The sequence below is a fragment of the Dermacentor variabilis genome, chromosome 8 (genome assembly GCF_050947875.1).
Source record: "Dermacentor variabilis isolate Ectoservices chromosome 8, ASM5094787v1, whole genome shotgun sequence".
Classification (NCBI taxonomy): Eukaryota; Metazoa; Arthropoda; class Arachnida; order Ixodida; family Ixodidae; genus Dermacentor; species Dermacentor variabilis.
In genome coordinates this window covers 78,434,035-78,449,462 of record NC_134575.1, presented here as the reverse complement: position 1 = coordinate 78,449,462, position 15,428 = coordinate 78,434,035, and the positions used below count along the sequence as shown (strand labels likewise).

Genomic DNA, 15,428 nt, shown 5'->3' with positions numbered 1-15,428 from the left:
ATCCCAACCAATTGCTCGCGGAGATTTACCAAAAGACATATACTATATGTTTTATGAGTTGTGAACGGCAACAGGGTAGAGCACTGGAGCTGTTCAACAATGTTTTATGTTTCCTATAGCTCTCAATGATAAGTAAAGCAACACGAAACCGATAACCATGCTTGCATTGCTGGCACGATGTGTTAAATGCTTGCGGTACAAGGTTGCTTCGCGCATGCACATAATCCCATAGATTCGAACTTCACAGCACGACCGTCAATAGACTTGTGACCTGACGGGTAATATTATCGAGAGTGACGTATGAAGCTGAAGTCGAGCGACGCGAACCAGACAATGATGAGCGTTAGCCACATGGGGTAGTCGTGCCACGAAGTGCTCGTCACCTTGCCAGGTTGCAAAATTATTTGAAATGCTTTCTGAAGGACGCGCGATACCGTAACGATACGCACTATCGTGAGCAGCTACATTCTCGTCTTCCTTGTTTTGTTGTTCCTTGTTCTGTGTTTTAACACTCGAACTGGTACGCACTCTTGTACGCTGTCTGACACGATTGAGCTGTTGAGATGCACTCGTGGCGGCGAGTCATGAACTCTGTCTCTTAAACAATACTTTTTTAAATACAAGCATATTGCGAAGGGGCTGTCGAGTCCCTCGGGTGGCGCCGGCTTGACCAGGTCATAAGCGGACCCGCTGAATCTATTGGAACTTGACCAAGTCCATCACCCGAGAGAGTCCAGGAAGACACGAGACAACATAACGAACAAAACGTTCGCTACGTAAAATGTCGTCAGCTCCACAAGCTGCTCGTAACGATGGACGAAGGCTCAAGCTGCTGCTCGTGATGGGAGCTGTATTTTTATAGATCTCCGCGGACGCTCTCGTCTTGGAAAGGGAGGGAATCATCACTCTCCGTGCTCGCGGCCTAATGCGACAGTCGTCTTCTTTAGGCCTAATCGGTGTGTCTGACCACAAGGCCGAGTGCGGGGCAAGTTGCTACGTGGCCAACTAGAATGAAAACAAGCAAAAATGATAACACATACACAGAAAACTAGGAGCACAAGGGACGACTGCCGGGTACAGCTGTGAACTCACTGGTTCCTGTGCATTCGTTTCTTTCACTTTTCGCCTCAAGTTAGTCAGAGACGCGCGTGAGGGGGCACTGGGACACGGAGGTACGCGCAAGCTGATATTCACACGCCCACGCTGTCGTTCGAGTTATGCTTGCTGGTAATACCGGGTTTCTGGAGTTTTTTAGCTGTCCAAATTGCCATCATTACTTGAGGGTGCTAGGATTGGGGGCTCAATCCCATCGCTCGTAACCCGTTGTGAAGATTGGAGTCCGGCATGAATTGGAAGGTAGCTGGCCCATGCTGTCGTCCAACTTATCCACGCTGAGGACGTTGATGAAGGGAAGGACTGCTTCTCATCGAGAACGAGGAATATGGGTTTATTTACAGTATTTACATGCAGTTCATCAGTCTAGCATGACTGCGAGAGAAAAAATACATCAGTCTAACATGACTGCTTGAGAAAGTGCATCAGTCTAACATGACTGCTTGAGAAAGTGCTCTGAGCAGCCGCAAAACAGCGGTTTATAAACACACGGTGCTCCCCCGATACCCAGGTGATGGAAATGGCCGTCCAGTAATCGTAAACAAGTCACCTCTCTGCAGGACGGTTTACACACACACACACTCACACACACTTCCTTGCGCGAGGTTCATGGTCCCCAACCGAGGTCAGCCGGACTTCGTAGAACTCGGGGCTTGTGTCAGGGAAGGTGCCTTTTATTCCCCGAGCTGTCCCCCGCAGCGCGGCCGGTAGCCCATTGTCCCTCGTCTCAAACGGCGCGTGGGAAGAGGCCTTAATAGACGTTCCCGTGGGCACTCCCCCGCTCGCGGCAGACCAGATTGGCGGTGGCGGGCTCAGTAACAATAGTTGGTCCGCCGAGCGCGTTTAGTCACAATGGCGACGGGGCTAGAGTGTAACGGTGGCGTTCCAAGAAAAGGTTGCCGCCGCTGTCGCAAGTGGCTGGCAAAACTTGCATCTCAGCGGGCCGTTTTTAACAAGGGATAGCTGGAAGAACATGGGGTGGTTTTTGGCAACGCGATACGAAGGTTCGTCACAAAGGCAAGCCGTAAGAGATACCTTAATCGTTCCGGCCTGTGACGCTCACATTATCTCGCGGTGTCGGCTCCTGCTCGGAAAAAAACTTGTGAAGAAAAACAGTCAGTTGCGGAAACCAACTACGCGCTTGCGCTTTATGCATCGTCGTTCATAAGCTATACGCCTCGCGGTGGCCAATCATTATGGCGTTCAACCGCTCAATACGAGATAGCGGGTTCCTTTTGCCGGCCGGAATCAGACCGTGGCGGAATGTAAAAGTCCTCGTGTATTCAGATTTTGGTGCAAAGTAAATAACCATCGGTGATAGAAATTAACTCCCCAACCCATGTCAATACGGGGTGCATGTCATATAGTCCGCGGTTTGCTTTTCAACGTTGAGCGACATCATTCGTGCATTCAATAATTTGTCAACTACGTGTACCGTTATCTAGATTGTAACATTGACATCCCGTTGCCTTGGAGATGTCCACTTCACGCCTAGATCAGCCGTACCTATCCTCTCATAGTCAGCATCTGCGCTAAAAGGTCATGGGACCAAATTTCAGAAAGGTTTTCTTTCGTAAAGACTTTGTCGTTGGTCAGTCGCCTTTACTATATTTAAGTAGACCACTTTGTCGCCGTCGTTTTGGTGCGACGTCTTCTTTCATGCACAGGATGAGCAGTAACGTGAACAATAATATTAGTGTCGTGATTTGTCGGCTCGTGTTCGTACGAAACACTCTGATGTATATGAAAGAAGGCTTTATGAATAAGGGCCTTTACCATAGGCCATGCCACCATCTTCTGCCAAATCACCGATGTGGCCTACACAAATGTTTTTCACTGGCCATGAAGTCACCAGTTGCCGTGCCATCGACAGCAATCGCATTTTTCTTGACGCAGGAAGTATTGCAGTGCCGCTCGCTTGCTGCCTGAATACGCTTTCGTAAGACGCTTTTACCGCAGACGGCTGTGCCGAGGGTGGTTGGAAGCACAGCGAAGTTCGTCTGTCTTTGCATTGGAGAGTGTGGCAACTGTGTGGGTTCACAAAGAAACCACAGGGCCTTCGAATTCTCAATACGACGTCTCTGCGACGTGCATACTCACAGCGATGAGGAGCGGCACGACCGATGTCCAGCAGATCTTGACGAAAGTGCTCGGATCGCGATTGGTCATGGCGTGCTCATCGATGGACAGCCTTCGCGCACCTGTGGAAACGAAATATACGTGTTCGAGTGTACAATGCGCGGTGTCCGCAAGAGCATCGATCGGCACAGACAGTGAAATTTCAACGCATTCGGAGGTATAGACTTGAATTGCGCAGGTTATAATGAAATTCAGTCCCGCTGGCAGCCCTGGCAGCAGTGAACGTTCACTCAGCACTTTCCTAGATGGCTTTGTGATTGATTTAAAAAAAAACCCAAGTTAAAGTTTAACTAAAAGCCGGAAGACCAGCTTTGTTTAGTATTTTAGTAACAGAGCGGTTCCTGCCGAACGGTACGCGTTGAGGCACTTACCAGTCTGCAAGAAGAGCTCTGGAGCACGATATGGTAAACAAAAGTTGTGAAGTTTTACAGCTAAAACTCGATCTAACGACACCCAATTTTAAGAAGTTCCCGCCCTAACGATGCAATTTCAATTCCCCTGCAGGAACCCATAGGTTTCAATGCTGTCATCAATCCGAATTAACGAAACTAACTTGGCCGAACTGGATTTAACGAAGTTCTTCCTGAAATAAATGAGTAAAAAAGCGCCTTTTCTTTTTAATTTTGACACATACGGCTTTTTCTTCCAGTGCGCGCTCAAAAACTATCGCGTGAAAACATCCAGGTGCCCTAGGCACGCCCCGAGCTTTATTCTGACGAGGCTGCACACCGCGCCCATGCATGGAACAGCACCGCCTCGCTAGGGTCGGCGGTGGTTGCGTTGGTTATTTCATGGTTTATGCGACAGATGGCGGGATTATCGGCAAATACAATGCTGCGGTAGCTTTTGCGTGTCTTACACACGAAACGGACATTGACGTCTTTCCTGCGCAACTATTCCTGTGTCCGCGTGTAAGGGCTAAATTGATCACCATAATTACTTGCAGTTGCCTCGCTCTGACAGCAACGAAGTTGCCGAGAACACAGAATGAGAATTTATGCCTTGGTGCGTACATACGATGGCAAATGGGGAACTGGGGGATCGTTGTATAGCGGTGAACCATTATGGCACCCGCCGTGGTTGCTCAGTGGCTATGGTGTTGGGCTGCTGAGCACGAGGTCGCGGGATCGAATCCCGGCCACGGCGGCCGCATTTCGATGGGGGCGAAATGCGAAAACACCCGTGTGCTTAGATTTAGGTGCACGTTAAAGAACCCCAGGTGGTCAACATTTCCGGAGTCCTCCACTACGGCGTGCCTCATAATCAGAAAGTGGTTTTGGCACGTAAAACCCCAAATATTATTATTATTAACCATTATGGCGGGGAGTCTCCGACTCAGCGGCGCATAAGGGTAAAAGGAGAATTAAAGTTCACGGCACGTTTACCAACGTTGTTAATGCAGTTGAAGGTCGATTTAACGAATTGATGACAACGCTCGAATTATTTCGTTAAATCGGAAAGTTCGTAAAATCAAGAAAGAAATATTTCGGTCCTTCGAAATGCAAAATTGTAACGTAGTCAACGCTAAAACAACATCACCATAGATAACCTACTCTCCATTGACATAGTTACAGTAAGCGTGAATCGGCCCCCAGCAGATTCTTTTAAACGAACTCGCCCAAAGTACCACCATGTTTCTAAAGAGGAACTTGTCAGTGTCTAAGCTTGAGATAATACAAGTTTGAGAGTTCCTATGAAGATTGGACGAGGAGTATATTTTGCAGACTGTGGCTTTACGTACATCCCAGCGGTAACGTCACATTCCACTTTGTGCTCGAATGAACAAGAAGGGGGACAGAGGGGCTCGGTTCTTATTGCGATATCAACTATATGGACCCTGATGGCGAAATTTTGCAGTCGTAGCCGTCGTCGTCGCCTCGAGAAATGCGATAACAACGTGGTTGAGCGCCGTATGCTGTAGGTGGGAGGGAAAGCTTGCGAGGATGAGCCGAGAAGGATGGTGACTTGATGCATCGGTGTTTTCTAGCACTCACAAGCGAGGATGGCGGAGAGGGTGCGCCGTCTTGTCGCTTGCCAAGGGAGGAGAAGAAAGATGTATGCACGCCAGTAGGGAAGAGGGAAAGGGGCGGATTAGTACGCATTCTTCTCTTCTACTCCGGCTGCGACAGGTGAGCGCGCCATCCAGCGCCCTTTACTGACGGCAATCTGCGATGGGTTCAAAGGTTGGCGACCCGAAATAGCTGATAGCTTCGTGTGCACTGTGTTCTCGCGCGCCTAGTTCGCATTGAAGTGAGAGGCAAAAGAAGGAGAATTCGCTCGCCGCTGCTTCCGCTCTTCATTATGCCAGCGTTCTGTTAACGAGTGTCCGCGGTCATTGTCTGACATGTGTTCTTGTTTGCTTGGCGCGTATGATAGCGTGCTTGGTAGTTTAATGAGCAAGCGAATGTCTACAGTGGTTTATCACCTGATAACACTACTGACCTCAATTCCTATAGCTGTCTTACAATTATTTATTTCGATCGATGCCTCGCCTTTCGTGTGAAACTGCGAATTTTCATTAGCTACAACCATACGAAGCCATACAACCATATGAACTACAAGCTACAACCATATGAAGCCAACAGATAATGAAACCATGGAAAGCTAGGGTAAATTATTATTGATGTATAGAAATGATAAGTTAAATAGAAACGAAAGTGGACGAAAAAACAATTTGCCATAGGTGGGATCCAAACCCACAACCTCCGAACTACACGTGCGTTGCACTACCGCTTGTTCTACAGTGGCGGAAAGTTCCCATGTGAACTTGCTTTGGTATTTATGAATGTGTGAAAATGTTCCACGTCTTTTCCTTCGACTCACTTCACTTCACTCTTTCAAATGCTGCACTGGTGTAATTGTTATTTGCTGGGAGTCTGGTAAATATTAAGCACACGTTAGTCTTCGGTATTACAGCCCCCCTCCCCCCCCCTTGATCTTTCCTCTCGTCGCTAGCTTAAACACTAAACGAAATTAAATAATCGTGAGTTTCCCTGAATATCGTCTAGCGGTTATGTCTTGCTGGTACGCGTTGGTGGGTAAAAAGTGAACCAGTGTTCCTGAACGAAGCTACCTCTTCAAATAATCTAGGTCGAGGAGTAGCAATGTGCAATCTGCCACAGCTAATTTAAAATAATTGTGAAAATTAAAGATAATGCGCAACGCCCGCTCTACTTAACTATAAGAGCATCCCCGCATTGTTTGCTTTGAAATTATAAGCAACTTGAACAGCGAACACGAACAGGCTGCTTAATATGCACAAATGAGGACGACTCAGGTGGATGAGAGCTTCCATTTTGGAAACACTGAGATATTAACTATTTCTCGGAGGATCATCAGAAGTGTGCACGCCGCTCCATCTCGAAGTCCATGTAATAACCAAGTTCGTCTGCCATCGTTGCAGGCGCCACGTTCGTGCTCCCGTGCGACGCGCTTTTTGCGACTATTGCGCAATTCGCAGGCTGGACACAACGTCCTATTTTGGGCCATGACATCAGAAAAGTTCTGCATTACAACAGCTGTCCTTTATGAGTTTTGAAGTCTGCTATACTAGTCTATATAGTTCCAAGTGCGACAACAAGCACGTGAACCAAGTAGGTTACGCTCGCTCACCGTAGAACTGAAGGATGACCACCGACTCAAGCGCTACCATCAGGAGGCGGAAGCCGTGGCCCTGTGTGTGGGCCAACACGGAGACAACGCTGGCGCCGCCCTGCACATAAAGAAATAATCGAATGCGACAAAGGCTTCTTATCGCACAACGGAAGTGTCACTATTATTGGAGGAAGCTTAAGTGATTAAGGTGAGATATTGCAAGTCCAGTTTTCAGGCGGCCCATTTCCGGCGAAAACCTTGCAGCCTGGCCCGGTAATCTGGAGATTTCTTATAAATCGCGTATTCCAGGGACTTATAATGGGCGGGAACCCAAACTCTGCCTGCCTAATTTTTTACGCACGGTGGATTTCGTCCTTTTATTGTGGAACCGCTATTTCTAAAGCTCCTTAATTTGGTTTCCTGGGTTCAGAATCCACCATGTTGTCGAATTCGGTAACGGCGACATCTTGAGCCGACCAGAGGCTGCTGTGGGCCTCTCTGATTGGCTCAAAAGCAAGCCATTGCCCAAGTCGAAGTCATAGCGGAATTTGACCATATGTCCAGAATACTACACCGGGGAACCTTTGCTCTCTCTCTGTGATACCAGAATAAAACTAAATAAATCCTTTGAGAAGTTGGGTGCCCGGCTGATTATCTTTTTTTTTCGGGCGTTACTACGTGCTTCACTCACGCTGCTGCAGCCCACGGTGCTTATGATGAACATCAGGCTGCAGATCATAAAGTGCGCGGCTGTGCGGTGCCGCAGGATCAACGGGTACGGCGCCGACAGCGCCTCGATGAAGATGTCGGGGACAATCAGCTGCACAGAGGAGCGGTACGTGGCGGATTACCGAAGGCCCAATCACGAGAACGCACGCACACAGACACACTGAATACAGTAAAACAATATCGGGCATTGTTTTGTAATGACCAATATTCTTGCCATTCATGTACGTCCGTCTGCAGAGTGCTGCAAGTATTTTATTTATTAACATACCCTAAGGTACAAAGGCAGCAGAAAGAGGAGTTGATTACAAATGATTAGACAATAAAAATGAAGCATAAAAAACCTCAGGTGCCCTTAGCTACCGCCTAAGAGAAGCGAAGGCGAAAGCCTAGTAAAACATGCTGTAATTCACCTAATTTACGCTAATCCTCCTTTATCCACCTTAACGCTCCTTCTACATTTTAATCCACCCTGGTCCACATAATCCCCTTTATCCACCTTAGTCGACCTTAATACATATCAAACCACCCTAATCTAATCCCTAAGTTATCATTATTTTGCTGATCATTATTCACCTATTATACACGACTGGACATGCTTTGGTCCGTTTTGGCCTTCCTTGGGTCGCGTGATATTTTCTGTACCTCACAACGCGACCTTGAAACATAAAGATCTAAGGCGTTCGCTTTAAAAACTTAAAACAATTCTAATTGTGCAAGGCTACCTAAGGCATTCTTGAACAGGTGGTTGTCTGTGATGGGATATTTTTTGGGCATGATCTGAGCGAAATGAACTATCTTTGCGCAGGCGATCTTTGCGCAGGTCACCGCCCAAAGCTTGCGTCGGCAGTTGCGTAAGCTTGACGTCATGACAGTGGAATAAAAACAGACTGGGAAAAGGCTACGAGTTTACGTTGTTCGCCAACACAGACTACGAATGGTGTGCAGGAAATAATTATAGGCCATGTGAGCAGTTTAAGGTCTACGTTATGGTGGTGCTGTGGGTACAGAAGCAGCTTATGACATACCTTGTGAAACGCTTTGTGAAAGTCCCTAAAAGAGAAGTCCTAAAAGAGAAGTGAACATGTATGCTTCTTCACTCCTGAGCGGCGGTGACGAGAACGTAGGTCGCCGCAGGCTCTTAAGTGTACTCACGAACTTGGGCACCATTGTGGAGAGCAGCCACAGGAGGTGCACTTGGCTCCAGATCTCCGGGTCCGGAGCTAGGCTCACGGCTTGCGGCGTGATACTCACGATGAAGCTGGACCCTGTGTTAGTCGTCAAGATTAATGTGGGGCTTTCAGCAGTTACTCATCGTTGACATTATACAGTTCTTGTAGACCTAATATTGGAGGCGCCGTGAATAAATTTTTATAGATACGTTTTAAGTTTTACAGAGAAGCTGTGTATGGCTAGGATCTGAAAAACATGTGTCCGAGATGCTGACAAAAACAAATGATTATGTGGGCCAATCCGAGTGATTATGCAGAAAGGGTCCAAGCTCAATGGCACGTACCCCTGTGGGCTCGATGCGTGTCGCAACGCCAGTATATATATATATATATATATATATATATATATATATATATATAAAGAAAGGAGATTACAAGAATTCAAAAATAAGAAAGATACGAAAATAAAAGTAAAACATAAAAGAATGCAAGAATAAAGAAATAAGATAAAATAAAAATGACAAATACAAAAAATTAAAACAAAGGACGAAACAAGAAATGAAGTTATGTGTTTGTGCCTTTATTCAACCAATAAAGCCTAACCACCATATAATGCTTAACATACCTATTGAGCAATACAGCTTCGCTGGTCTTCAATCTCCGCATACTAGAAGGGCTCTGAATTCTTTTGGTGACGACCATGCTTTGGCGAGTGCTTTCATAGTACGGGGAGAAACGTGGCCAAATCGTTGCGTTGCTGTGTATGTTAATGACGTCGTTCGTCAGCATATCGGCGAAGTAATGGATAATTCGATTGTGGCATAAGAAACTTAAGCTCTCATGTTTCTCACCCGTGGTGCGAGATAGACGCGCCATGTGACGGCGAGTTCTGAAGCGGTGTTCTCGCTACGTGACATTGATTAGAACTAAGTTACGGGCAAGTTCCGAGGATGTTTCCCCGTTGCAGCTGTTTAGCGCGATGGACAATATTAACGAAGAAATGTGGAGTGCACATATGCTGCTCTAGAATGGTGAACGTGGAAATTCCTCGAACTCCTGTGATGGAGGTTTCAGGGTACAGTTTGGACTTTACATTTGACATTACATACCGTGTGATCTATTCTTTGGTCTACGCCAAGTTTACGTCACAAAGAACGGTTTGTCCACTGGGCTTCCACAGCGCACCGGCGTAGCGCACAATCAAGATAAATGATTATCTGACAGGACTGTCGGAACGAATTCATTGTCGGGAATTGTAGTGACTGGATCAGGGAGATACTAAATGGTTTTGAAGCAATATCCGCTGCTGTTGACAAGTGTACCTCGGCATCGAATGTAATTATTTGAAGCAATATACTGCACTCTAAAATATGTTTACACCCATTAGGGGCCCACCTCGGTAACAAACAATAAGCGTCGTCTCCTTGCTTGCGTTTCCTTTCTTGAAAGCACTGCACTCGCTACTTTCCCGTCAATAATATGGTATGTCACGCTCATAACGCGCGCCCCGTTCGTGATCTGGAACCATGCCGGTCACGCACCAATAAAGAAAGGAAAGGCACGTTAGCTAGACGACGATTATTGTTTGGAGACACGATAAGCCCCAAACGCTCTAAACAGTTTATTGCAATAACATTTATATGGACGCTCCATGTGCATTTTTGCCGCCGCTGCCGTTGCCGTGATGTACCGTATAATGTTAACGGGCGATAACACCGTCGCCGGGCCTCGTATGCTGCATGCGAGTGAAGAAAGCTCGCGAGGAAAGCCGACCATCGCTGCGAAATCTGGCACGGGCGAATCAGAAAAGCAGAGAGCAAGCGCGCCGTATTCCATCGCGCGAAGGTCCGGTGGGGGGGGGGGGGTGGAGGTATGGGAGGAAGGGAGGGAGGGAGGCGGCGTTGTGCTCGGGCAGCAATTGCGCATTTGGCGACCGGGCGCAAGGAGAACCGACGATCGCGGCTCAATCTCGCGCGTCATATTGGAGAAAAGCGGGGAGGCAGCGCGTGAGGGAGGGAGGCGGCTTCGACTCCGCCAACAAGTGCGTACTTTGCACTGCCATACGCGCCGTATTGGGGGCGAGCTCCACCACTGGAAAAGCTGGCGCCACCGTTGGCGTGACGTGACATGAGGGATCACGTGGACACAGCGGCCGCGTCGGCTGCGGAAGCGCCGAAGTGAGCTGAAAACGAAAATTTAAAGCCCACCTGCGCCGCATTTCTGATTAAGTGGTGAGGCTTTACCACCTTGGGTGTATGCTTGACAACATTTGGAAGTACTATAATAGGTAGCGGCTGCCTTTGGAGGCGTGCAGAATGGTAGGCTACTGCTCGGTGCCGCAGTGCCGGACGTACGCAACGGAGCCCGGTGTCAGCCTTATTCACACGTAGGCGCAGGGCAAGGAGCTGCGTGAAGCTTGGCTGGCGAAACCTAGAACCGGCAGACAGCCATCGGCTACAACTCGGGTATGCAGTAAGCACACACGCGAGGAACATTTGTGCTATGGCGCCGGGACTGCTCGATGTTCGGTGATTAGCAGAAAACGCGCACTGAGACGCTCGCCCGCGCCCGCTGCCCGACTAATTTCATGATGCTTTATTAGGTCTATGAACTTGTTGATACTAGATTCTGGCAAGTTCACTGGAATGAAAAGGGAGCGGTAAGAAGCGCATTAAAAAAGGCGTGACATATGTGTTATGAATTAATGCACTGCATTACGAAAAATAAGCAGAGAGAAATCGCACGCTGAGAAGACCGATAAACATACAGTGCGACGAAACTTGCGAAATAACATTCAAATTTCCAAGAATTTAGAAGACAAATAAACATTGTCGCCTGTTTCTCTCGTTCCATTCCTTTATCCAATTTTGCCAGTGTAAGGTAGCAAATCGAACGCGTGTCCTGTTAAGCACCCCGCAAATATTGTTTCCTCTGTCTAACTGTTTTCCTTCCATCAGAAAATCGCCGTGGATATTCCCAAGATAAAAAAAAAAATAATTGCGGGAAATACGTGAAAGTGGGGTGCTTAAGTTTGCGTTAATTTTTAGGGGGATCGCTTGTCTCGAAAACAAAAGGAAGTGTAATTATGTTTTATTAAATACGACATTCTATTATGAATGTCCTATTTTTTTTTTACTAAGAAGGTTTGTTCTGTTTGTGGAAGTGAGACTTCTAACCTGCTGCAAAATTGTCCGAAAACCCGCAATCTGTGACAATAGCACACCTTCCGCGACAAAGCAATCGTACATCTTTGTGCGCTTTCGAGAGAGCACTCCAATAACACTGCGTACAGGTTTTACTGTGCACGGGTTTCTTTTCACACTCGCACCACGATTGCTGACATTGGTTTATTTCGTGACACTTTTGTACACATTCCGTGGCTCGACGCTATTTGTGACATTCTTCGACTGGTCGAGAATTTGAGGTCATATCGCGAAGGAATTTTGGAGCCGTATATTAACAAATGTTGCAGAACGCCACATCCCGAGGTTTCAGCGGCGGGGACGAGATTTACAAGAAGCTCGAGGGGCGTAAATCCTGCGAAAAGGCGAATTTCACCGTCTCGGACGAGTTTTCGAAAGCTCGACTGCTGAGGCGACGATCAAGCAGCTTAGTTGTAAAGTAGAACTTGGAATACACATTAGGTACAAGTACACGCGACACAAAAATATTTATAAGCCCGCAATTTATGAACAAGTGGCAAATCCTCGCGGCTTCAGCATTCGTGTCTGGATTTCGTCGGTGCAGTTTGGTGCTTAAATAAAAAAGCATACCATTGGCGTAAATTGAAACATCAGCAGAAATAAACTTATCACCACGCTTGTTGCGCGTAATTAGGTGAGAGCGCGATGTGCAGCCGCTGTGCAGAAAATTTAGAGCTGCGTTACCTTACGAAACGTACGCTTTGGGTGCGTTTCGTAGCCTGAATTAATCTACGGTCTAAATGCGAGGTGTATCTCGAAACGCAAAAGCGCATTCTAGTCGTTCTCGCCTGGTTCGCGCTTTTGTTTATTCTGATAGGACATTTTTCGGTCAGAAATAACAAATGCAGAAGGTCATTTCTCGGCGGCGAGTTCGTAATTGCCGGAGTGTGGATTGACATTGGCATTAGGTCGTCGTGTGTAGATCTGCCAGCATGCAACACTGCAGGGAGAGGGACTGGGGAAGGGAAATGGGGTATGACGAGGAAGAGGGTATGACGAAGAGCATGACGAGGACAGAAGTGCAAAAAAACAAAGGAAAGAAAATATCAACCACGGCGCTTGCGTTCTTATGAGAACCGGAATTTTAGAACACTGGTAAAACGCATTAGGTGCACTTGAAGGAAACAAGTGAAATCTAGGGCTTAAGAAAAACCCGTTTCCTCGGGGATGATCATGGCACAGCTGTTTATACAAATACGGACACCGATCACAGTTATAAAAAGTTTAAAAGACACAAAAGACGTTTTGGCTCTTGCATGGGAGATGAAATGTATTTTTTTATTACCTTTTAAACGTATATATTTTTTACAAGACTGGTGCCAGAACAACAGATAGCAAAAATTAATCCGGAGACACCCATCACAACGTCCCTCATAGCTTACTGTGCAGCTTTTGAACATATAGCACCATTTTTTGGGTGCCGTTGTTTGGAACGTGATTGTACATAAGCAGAACCCTTAGGAAAGAAACGTGTGCTTTCTGCACCTCAGAAGCAACGCGGTTAGGGCCTTAAATAAACAGCAATGCAAGGCTACGTACCGTAGTCAATGAGCATCCTGACATCGACGCCCATGCTGGCGGACAAGTGGCCGAGGTATAGGAAGGCCATGAAGGTGCCGATACCCTTGGAGGCGGTGTCAGCCAGGAGTACAAACATCACGTCTCTGTGACAAGCGGGTTCGCGGCGCTAGTTAGCAATCTGCATTCAGTTATATTGTTCAGCACGGCGACTATTCTGCGTACTGGAGTAAAAGATCAGGCTATACTTCTCAAGACCACGCCTGCGCGTCATCGCGTCATCCAAAGGAAACCGCCGCTTCCAGTGACACTCGCGGTTACCTTATTATAGAAGAAGGTCAACTTCCTAAGTTTTGTGGGTATAGTTTTTCGAGTGCAGGGGTTGTCCGCCTTGGTGAGGCGACTTCAGCCGACGCGTGCGCTTGGAAGACACCTATATACGCGAGCCGTTTCGTCCTGACAGCAGCGATGTCACGCCTCGAGCCCGACTTATCAACTATATACGGCATTGTGTTGACATCACCCACGCGATTATCGTCGCTGTCAGTGTGCTAGTGTATAGCTTACTCGCGGAAGTCGTTCTTGAAGGAGTTGAACCTCTGGACGCCCAAGTAGACGGTTCCAGTGACGCCCACGCTCTCCAAGCACGTGTACAGGGCCTGGGACCACATCTGCGCATTGATATTCCCGGGCAACGATACTAGTCGTGAGGTAAACACAGTACAAGGTCACAATCGCAGTGGGAAAATGAAGATATTAGCTGCCTCACTGGGTCCAACTATTAGCCTTATAATATACAAACCATCATGTCAGAAAGAAAGTTGGTAACGTTATACATGTAGCCGTAAAGCCACACATATAAAAACAAAAACCGAGCGAGCTCTTCACAGAAAGGAAGGCGTGCAAGCTGAAGAATATCTATTCAGGGTATGCGATCGCAGGATCGATTGCGTGACTGTGGTGTCGCACTACCACCTCTATTCAACACAAATGTGCCATTTCAGCGGTGGAAAATCCAAATCTATGATTTTCCTAAGGTCATTCGATTAGACTTAGGGTGCAGACTGCTCCTGTCGTTTTTATCGGCTTTTCATTATTCAGGGAGCCTTGAAAAAGCGAGACTATTTGCCGTAATTACAGCAGTGAATAAAACGCTATATAAACATTTTTATCGGACGTTATTCGCGAGGTGGTAGTGTTTTCTATAGAATAGTTTTGGTAAATTGAGCACGCCAAATTTTTTGCATCCTTACCACTGCACACGTTGCGGTGTGGCTGCCGCTCGGAAGGCGAGACTAAGACTCAAATTTGCATTTGTTGCTTGTATGTTTTCACATCTGGAACGCGTTGAAAATTCGGCGATGCAGGATTCAAGTTCTCTATTTTGCATAGCAGACACACTTTCTACCAAAAACGTACGTGGAAGAAGCGATTAAGTTCACCTGTTTGTTTGTGATTTACTGCGATTGTTCGTATAATTAATGATTACTAAATGTTGTTTTTATGTTCATAAATTTTTTAAGGTGCTGCTGTATTGGAGCTACTCCTAGTCCTTAAACCTGTTCTATACACACTTAACGTGCTTCTGTACGCGCTGATATGACTGAACTGCAACGAGGCTCGCAGCATTTAAGGGAGGCAAGAAAATTGCCACCTGGAATGACAATGAACTCAGTTGAAAGTGAGCATCCTGCTTGTGTGTTTGCCAGTAACAGCTAGCAATCATTTGCGCTTACTACAAGCAAGGGCACTTCGAATTGACCGATTAGTGAGTCACAATCAATCAATCAATCAATCAATCAATCAATCAATCAATCAATCAATCAATCAATCAATCAATCAATCAATCAATCAATCAATCAATCAATCCTAACGGTTCTCTCTCTCTCCCACACACACACACACACACACACGCACACGCACACACACACACACACACACACACACACAGAAAACACTAAAC

At 46.9% G+C, this 15,428-nt stretch overlaps 2 protein-coding genes across 2 annotated transcripts; both read right to left on the bottom strand.

The window, feature by feature from the left end:
- Positions 1 to 993: 993 nt before the first annotated feature.
- On the bottom strand, positions 994 to 8,442 carry LOC142591451 (sodium- and chloride-dependent GABA transporter 1-like). The gene is made up of 5 exons (XM_075703781.1): positions 8,401 to 8,442; positions 7,538 to 7,666; positions 6,865 to 6,964; positions 3,214 to 3,314; positions 994 to 1,005 (listed from the first exon to the last, which is right to left on the bottom strand). The coding sequence occupies exons 1-5, from the start codon at positions 8,440 to 8,442 to the stop codon at positions 994 to 996; spliced, it is 384 nt and encodes a 127-aa protein (XP_075559896.1).
- Positions 8,443 to 8,625: 183 nt separating this feature from the next.
- Positions 8,626 to 14,136, bottom strand: LOC142591450 (sodium-dependent transporter snf-5-like). Its single transcript, XM_075703780.1, has 3 exons — positions 14,033 to 14,136; positions 13,487 to 13,611; positions 8,626 to 8,840 (listed from the first exon to the last, which is right to left on the bottom strand). The coding sequence occupies exons 1-3, from the start codon at positions 14,134 to 14,136 to the stop codon at positions 8,626 to 8,628; spliced, it is 444 nt and encodes a 147-aa protein (XP_075559895.1).
- Between the last annotated feature and the right edge of the window lie 1,292 nt (positions 14,137 to 15,428).

Bases quoted from the DNA above. Each gene is read 5' to 3' on its own strand.
- LOC142591451 (XM_075703781.1), bottom strand. From the start codon at position 8,442: ATGACGTCAAGCTTACGCAACTGCCGACGCAAGCTTTGGGCG. The intron at 7,667-8,400 runs GTGACCTGCGCA...TCCTCTGTGCAG, and splicing joins GCCGACGCAAGCTTTGGGCG to CTGATTGTCCCCGACATCTT. The intron at 6,965-7,537 runs GTGAGTGAAGCA...CTTTATGTGCAG, and splicing joins GCACCGTGGGCTGCAGCAGC to GGCGGCGCCAGCGTTGTCTC.
- LOC142591450 (XM_075703780.1), bottom strand. From the start codon at position 14,136: ATGTGGTCCCAGGCCCTGTACACGTGCTTGGAGAGCGTGGGCGTCACT. The intron at 13,612-14,032 runs GTAAGCTATACA...CGCTTGTCACAG, and splicing joins TTCAAGAACGACTTCCGCGA to AGACGTGATGTTTGTACTCC. The intron at 8,841-13,486 runs GTACGTAGCCTT...CGACTAACACAG, and splicing joins CAGGATGCTCATTGACTACG to GGTCCAGCTTCATCGTGAGT.